General features: G+C 35.4%; 1 protein-coding gene across 1 annotated transcript; it reads left to right on the forward strand.

The window, feature by feature from the left end:
* The first annotated feature begins 2,250 nt into the window (after nt 1–2,250).
* Nucleotides 2,251–2,727, forward strand: LOC143615203 (uncharacterized). The gene has a single exon (XM_077088387.1). The coding sequence runs from the start codon at nt 2,251–2,253 to the stop codon at nt 2,725–2,727; it is 477 nt and encodes a 158-aa protein (XP_076944502.1).
* Nucleotides 2,728–8,123: the final 5,396 nt, after the last annotated feature.

Genomic DNA, 8,123 nt, shown 5'->3' on the forward strand with positions numbered 1-8,123 from the left:
TGGTGAAAAATAGTTAAATATCATGAAAAATTCTGGAAAATTGCAGATAAGCTTTTTATATCATGCATAAGTCACACACAAAATTTGAGGTCAGTTGGAGAAGTCTAAGTAGGCTTTTTGGTTAAACGAGTTCTAGGGTGTTCTAGCTCGGTTTTAGTAAAAATGGCATGTAAAAGAAGATTTTGGTTCTGGAAAAATTACAGGGGATTATGTGGATGGCAGGGGACATCCAGGAAAAATTTGGGATTTTTCTAAGATCTTTTGGTATTTACGACATATTTAGTGTTTAAATGGTGTTTAAAAATAGATAAATAAATTTTAAATATAAGAATTAATTCTGGAAATATTTTTATAAAATTACCCACTGTTAAAAAGTGATTTGTGCAAAATTTCAAGATCCGAGAGTAAACGGATAATTATTTGTGCTAATTATCAAACTTTTAAAGTTAAAACGCGTAAACCGGTGAAGTTCGCTTAAGCGAGCTGACTGGTGTATAAAAACCCTAAAAATGAACTATTTTCATATAAATGAGTTAAACAAGTAAAAATAAATCATCCGAAAATAATTCGGATGATTTGAGTAATTTTAACCTATTTTAACAGTTTCCGGTACGCTAAAGACGGAAACGGGTCCCGCGGCCAAACGGGGCGTCTAAACCGAGCTCAAATTTCACAACTTTACTTAAACTATCAGTCAACGACTATTTTCGGGTCGTGTGTGACCAAACTCATTTTTGAAACATAAAAACGGATAACCGTGCTAGGCACGCAAAACGAGAAAAACGACTAATAGTAGTTGTGACCATGGAACTCTAAACGACATCACAATCTGAGTCCGGAGAAGTGTTTCTGGGTTAACCTTGCCCCCAGAACGGGTACAGTGCTGGGTTAACAGTGTCCCCAGATGTACCGGTTAACTTAGTTAAAGTTATATTAATAATGAGTGTATAGTAACGATCGTAGGGATCATATTACAGATTGGACGTGTTAACTGATAATGATTGTTGTTACCTGCTTGCATGTGCTAAGGTGAGTTTCACGAGCCCCTTTTCTGAACTAATTTCGAATATTTTCTCGGGGCGGAAGCATGTTTTTACTGAAATGTTTAAATACATACTGAACGCATGGACTTGCGTGGATTTATATATATTTTATTGTACGGGAATCGTACGGAAATGTACTAAGATGGTAATTGTCTGAGTTGCTAACATTCTAAGGCCCCGGAACACGAGTGATTAACTGAAAGCCGGTAGAGTGTGGATAGTACTATTGGTCTGACAAACCCAACTGGTCCGGCATGGATTTGCTGATGTTTCCCAGCCAGTTGCACATGTCTATTTTGTTGTTGAAATATATTTTGCTATGTAATGTTAGACATAGCGGTTTGGGGCAGTTCCGTGGGCGGGGGATATGCCACGGGGGTTGTGTGTGATAGTCAGAGGTTTCACTTGTGGGCTCAGCATAATTACATCGTAATTCTGGGTTAACATTGCCCCCGGAATGAGTACGGTACTGGGTTAACAGTGTCCCCAGATAATATTATATTTTGATATGGATTTATCATGGTTTACTCAAATTGTGAAACTCACCAACTATTCGTAGTTGACCCGTTTTCTCACATGCTTTTCAGGTACAATTAAGATGAAGTGATTGCTTACGTGATAAGTGCTTGATGTGTGTAAGATTTGCGTGCAGGATATTAGGATACATTATAACAAATAGAATTATGTATCGTATTGTATGATGTGTGTATCACCTAGACGGTAATTAAATACAAGATAATGTAATTTGAAGTATATTAATGTATTCGGTTTTCTTTATAAACAATGTGGTTGATATCAGACGAGTCTGTCGCACCCCGTTTACGTTTCCGCTGCGGTTGCGGGGTGTTACATAAATGGTATATAAATTTACTAACTATGTATAAAAATATGTAAAGTTGTATATAAAAATTAGTAATTTTTTATTTATGACGTCATCCGGGTCACACCGGTCCGCCGACCTTTGACCCGGTAAGGCGTCCGGGTCGATATCCGGGCCAGGTCTGAAAACATTGATGAAAACCTAATTTAAAGAGCACACTTAATTTAAACAAGAGATGTGAACTTGTGCACCATAAATTGGTTGGCCAGGGAAATTGAACCAACAATTAAAAGCAATTCAAACACTAAGCCAAGATATATGGCAGAAGACTTGATAAAGAAATTTCAGCTGCAGATTACCCCATATCAGATGTGCAGGGCCAAGGTCATGGCTAAGAAGAAGGTACTTGTATATTTTGAGGATAAATACGGGAATCTAAGGGATTACACTGAAAATCTTGCTAGATCTAATCTTGGTACAACAGTGAAATTAGATGTTGAACCTTGTTGTAACCCTAGTGCAACTAAAAAGTTCAGGAGAATATATATATGTTTTTTTGCACTAAAAGAAGGGTTTAAGATAGCTAGGAGAGATTTTCTTGGTTTTGATGGGTGTTTTATGAAAGGGCCCTTTCCAGGGCAGATTTTGACACCTGTTGGAATAGATGCAAATAATGGAACTTATCCAGTTGCATACTCATTGGTGGAGGTTGAGACAAATTCTAGTTGGACCTTGTTTTTGGAGTGTTTGGGGGATGATTTGGATCTTTATTCTAACAGTAATTTAACCTTCATAAGTGACAGGCAGAAGGCTAGTTTACATACGTATGATTGTTTGCTTATTTATGTACATATGGTTGTTTGATTATTATACATACATTTAATTGTTTTAGGGCAGATTACCAGCTATAAAAATATGTTTCCAAGTGCTGAACACAGATATTATTCAAGACATATACATGAGAAACATGAAACCTAGGTGGAGAGGTGTGATGTACAAAACATGCTTCAGAAATGTGCCTTTGCAACCATACCACAAGAATTTGAAAGATGTATGAAAGCAATACCGACTAAAGATAAATCACTCCATGATTGGTTGAAATAGATTCCACCCAGATACTAGCAAAGAGCTTATTTCAGTGGTAAGTACTTTTTCGTTAGCATTAGTGGTGAATGAGTTATACAAGTTGTCTGATGTTGTATTTCCTTGAATTTATTTAGTGGCGAAGGTGTTAGACAAGTTGTCTGATGTTGTATTTCCTTGAATGAGTTATACAAGCTTATTTTGGTGCCTTTGCAACCATACCATAAGAATTTGAAAGATGTATGAAAGCAATACTGACTAAAGACAAATCACTCTATGATTGGTTGAAAGAGATTCACCAGACATTGGTCAAGAGCTTATTTCAGTGGTATGTACTTTCCCATTAGCATTAGTGGTGAATGAGTTATACAAGTTGTCTGATATTGTATTTCTTTGAATTTATTACAGTTAGGCCAAGGTTTGATATTTTATTGAACAATCTTTTTGAGGTCTTCAATAGGCAACTGATTATTGCAAGGGACAAACCTATTATAATTTGTCTTGATTACATTAGGGAGTTTATGATGAGAGGATGGTTGTGGGGCATATGACCATTGCTAAGTGCCAAGGGACATTAAAACCAACTGGTTATTTGAGAAAATCAAGACTGTAGCCAATTTATACATTGTTATTTGGAATGAAAATACCAAATATCAAGTTACTGGTCCTACCAATGAGAAAAGAGTTGTATGTATGGAAAAAAGGACTTGCTCACGTAGAAGATGGGATCTAATTGGCATGACATGTAGGCATGTAGTGGCTTGTATTTATAATATGGCAATGAATGGACATATTGATTGCATACCAGAATGGTGGGTGGATAAAGCATATTGGTTAGAGACTTAGGAAAAGGTCTATCAAAAATTCTTAGACCCAATTAATAGTATGGACTTATGGCCAATCTCTGCATGCTTAACTACCTTAACAACCCCAAAATATCACAAGCAAAGAAGTAGACCAAAAAATATAAATAAACAGAAGTCTGCCGAGGAAGTTCCTGAGTTAAGTCAATGACGTGTGTGAATATATATAAGTTTAAATAAAAGTTCGACACAAATTAGGTTTTAAAAATAGGTTTTCACTTACAACTAAACCACACACGAAAGGCAAGTGCACCTATCATTTGTAATAAAGTTAATAAAGTGTCGGCAAGAACTGAGTGTCAATTCAAGGATCCGGTGATTTTCTAGTACTAAATCTTTGTAAATGAGTAACCAAAAAAGAAATTTTGATTTGAATTTAACTAACTAAACAATCATATAATGAAATAAAGCAAGTAAAATACAAGAAACAATCAATACAAAGAAGCTAACTACACATGAATTCACTCCATTAACATGATAAAGTAGCAATGACATGGTAAAACATCATGAATCTAAAATAAATACAAGATTGCAATCAAGCAACCTAATACTAACAAATAATTAACATGATGGGTTTTCAATCAACAGATAAGCATAGACTAAATTGTTTGTCAAAACAATAAAGTCTCATAATCAAAAGAAAGCTAGCATGAACAAGCATTCTAACCAACTAAAATTATATTAAACTAGCCAAATTTGCGATATCAACATAAACTTATGAATCTTTAACTAGCAAGTCATCACCATGTCAAGAATCATAACCAAACCCATCAATTTTCCAATATCAAGTGCTAGGTTCTATGCTTGTCACAATTTTACAACCAAGTTAATTTTCACTAGTCATTCCTAACATAGAGATGTAAACAAATCAAGCATAAGCATTCAAAGTTTACAAACAAACACCTAAAACATAGTTTTCCAACATGAATGTTCAAGCATTTGTATAAATAACAAAGCTATTCAACTCTAACAAGCATGAGGACCATCTATATTAACTCATAAGTTCAACATAACTTGAAAGAACACCAATTTACCAAAATCATGCATAGATAAAATATCAAATTAGTAAAAAGCTTCAACATTGTCTAGATAGTAAAGTATTTAGCCTAAGGCTTGATACACCTACAAACATTCTTGAAATAATCGTACAAAACATGTTCTTAAACATAGAAATGCAAGCCAAAATCAGGCAAGGATTGAAGGATGGAATGATGAATCTTGTGTTGATGGAAGCCTCCAAGAATCCCCTAAAAATTCTGCACTGTGTAGAGAGAGAATACCCAAGACCCCACACTTGAAATTGTAGGCAAATGGATGCTTATAAAGCTGTCTGCGTGAAGTGTACTACCATGCACATCAGGTGCACAATCGTGCACCGATTTAGTAAGTCAATGTTATGCTTTCGTTTGATCAAATCGTAGTTGTCATATTTGGTTAAAAGTCTAAATCACTTTTTGAGAAGGTTGGCACGGTCGTGCACCTTTCTGGCACGGAAATGCACCAGGGGCGGATCTTGAAAATAATTTTAGGGGTAGCATAAATAAAATTTTTAACCGTACATTAAGAAAAATTTTTTTTTCCGCGGTTTCACGTTTACAGGGCCCGATTACGTGTTTCACGCGTAGCGGAGCCCGGTAACACGTTTTACTCTTGCAGGTGTCTGGTTACGTGATTGGTGCATCCTGGGTTCGGTTTCGTGTTTCAAGCGTACCAGCGCCCGATTAACCCATTAGCAATGGCGTATTAAAACAAGTTGGTTTGTAATGGGACGCATCAAAATAATCTAAACTTGTTTGCTTAATGATATTGTAAAAAATTATTCAAACTTATTAACCTACTAATACAATGATTTTATTGATATCTTTTGATATTGTTAATGAGTAGTTTTAAAGTTTACTCAACTAACATATTGATAAACACAACATTTAATTAAATAATAAAATAAAAGAGTTGCACATGTTTGAACTTGAAGTTGGAATATTTAAACTTGGTGATGAATCAATGTCATTGTTTTCTTTTCTTTGACGTTCAAAAAAGTTGCTAATAAGAGGCTGTATACTCACCTTCAAACTTCCCTAAACAAAATTTGAACCAAAAACATAATATCAATTCCAATTTACACATAAAACTAAAGGGCTAAAACCCTTATTAATTCCAACTAAACATAACCCTAAATACCTAATCAATTCCAGTTTAAACATAAACTCTAAATCCAAAATTAATTCCAATTTAAACATAACCCTAACTCCCTAAATACAAGAAATCTTATCGGAAAGGAGAGACCGAAGGTGGAGTGACCGAGTGAACTGGTGGTGGCTGGTGGCGAGCAGGCGGTAGGTGGATGGAGGTGGAGGTGACGTGGTGGTGGCTGGTTGCAGTGTCGTTAGCAGAGTACCAAGTCTGAGGTCTGCTCCTTTTTTTATTGTATTATTTGGGTTATTGGGTTTTTTGGTTTGGGCTTTATAGTTTAAGTGGGCTTTTTTTGGGTTTAAGTATTAAATTGGTTGGGATTAAAATACATAGGGGTAACGTTATTTTTTGTTCAGGGGTAACGTAACACGAAAATCGACCAATTTTTTTTACACTACCGGAAAAACGTTGAGGGGTACCCCTCCTCATAAATGCATAAGCTATATCCGCCTCATAAGCTATATCCGCCACTGTCGTGCACATTGGCGCGTCACTGTCATGTGCACTGCCATGCATCAGGTGCATGCTCGTGCAGTGGTCATGGTCATGCACCTTTGATCTGAACTGCTAGTACAGGTCCGTGCACATGCACCTTGGTCCTTGCACGGTCATGCACCTCTCTAGCATGGTCATGCACGTTGGTCCTTGCACGGTCATGCACCACCGGCATGGTCATGCACTTCCCTAGCATGGTCATGTAATCTGGCATAATCATTTTTTTTTCGCCGCAAAACGCCATTTTTTTATCATTTCTTGTTGGGCGAACGTTCGAGCCTGCAAATTCGCAAATAACTCAAATAAGTGCCAAATACAATGAATTTACATGGAATTTTCTATAAATATAGTGGTAATTTGATGAATAAATATGTACACTTTGTGTCCTATCAAGCATCCCCACACTTGAACTTTGATTTTCCAGAAGCGAAATCAAATGAAACAAAACTCCCAAATGGCAGAAGAATCAAGTGTAACCCGTAAGCAACAATAAAGTATTCAAGGCTTAAAATATTTATGTCACCCCCCGATTTAGGGTCTAGAAGTGTGACTAATAGTTGATATCTGTTTTGTAAATATATCAGAGTTGCGAGTTTATTTTAGCAGAAGACTTTAAAATAAAATATATATTTTAATAAAATGTTGGGTTTGAAAATACGTGTTTGATGTTTACAAATAATGTTTGAGAAAATATAATTTACAATATTTATCAAACGTCTTATCCATTTGGTAGCATCTAATGACTATATCTCTAATCTTCTATCATGTCTTGCTTATCTGGTCTAACCTGTCTAATTTCCTGTAAAATGGGTAGAAAAATACGTTAGCGATATGCTGGTGAATCGTTGAGTCATTGACTCTAAAACATTTTTTGAAATATTCTACAACACAAATATAGTTTTCTATATAGCTCAGCAGGGCTTCTGCTTTGTCCATGGGGCGTACCACTAACATACACACAAAAGTCAACAGTATCTCCGGGATCTGTGCCTATCTAGAGATATGGTTTGAGACTGACGCATAGCATGCCTGCAACTTGTCAATTATGTTTGGATCCAGACATATGTGTATTCAGTCTAAGCGCTTTTATTTCTATCTTATTTTATAATGTTTTTATAAAGGTTTTCGGACCCTTTCAAGATAAATAGTATATTTGTCTTTTCAACTTTAGACAAATAACATATGTATCTCTTCAGAGTAAAATAAATCAGTTCAAACTTTTTAAGATAGATGGTGTCTTTGACTTTTCAGCTTTAAGAAAAATAACCAGTCTTTCTATTCAGAGTAAAATCGGTTTGTTAAACAATTAAATATATTCACCTTTCGGCTTGTCGGTGAATTTGTTTAAAGGTTTTCATTTGTAAATATGTTTTGACTTTTCTGAAACAAATACCGCTTGTTCCATAGGAGTATGACTGTTAAGTAAGTTTAACATATTCACCTTTCTGCTTTTTCGGTGAACTGGTTTTGGTAATCTTTACGTTTATAGATGCTTAACTATCATAAATACCTGGATCTTCTACTTTGGTCTAGCTACAGACCATACTGGCATGGTTTTATCATTTCAAACCTCGTTTAAAAATACTGGTTCGGTTTTTAGGTCACTTAATTTTAAATAAAATAATACAA

This window comes from Bidens hawaiensis, unplaced genomic scaffold, assembly GCF_021521415.1.
Source record: "Bidens hawaiensis isolate Kalapana, Puna unplaced genomic scaffold, B.hawaiensis_p1.1 tig00042247_1, whole genome shotgun sequence".
NCBI classification, from domain to species: Eukaryota; Viridiplantae; Streptophyta; class Magnoliopsida; order Asterales; family Asteraceae; genus Bidens; species Bidens hawaiensis.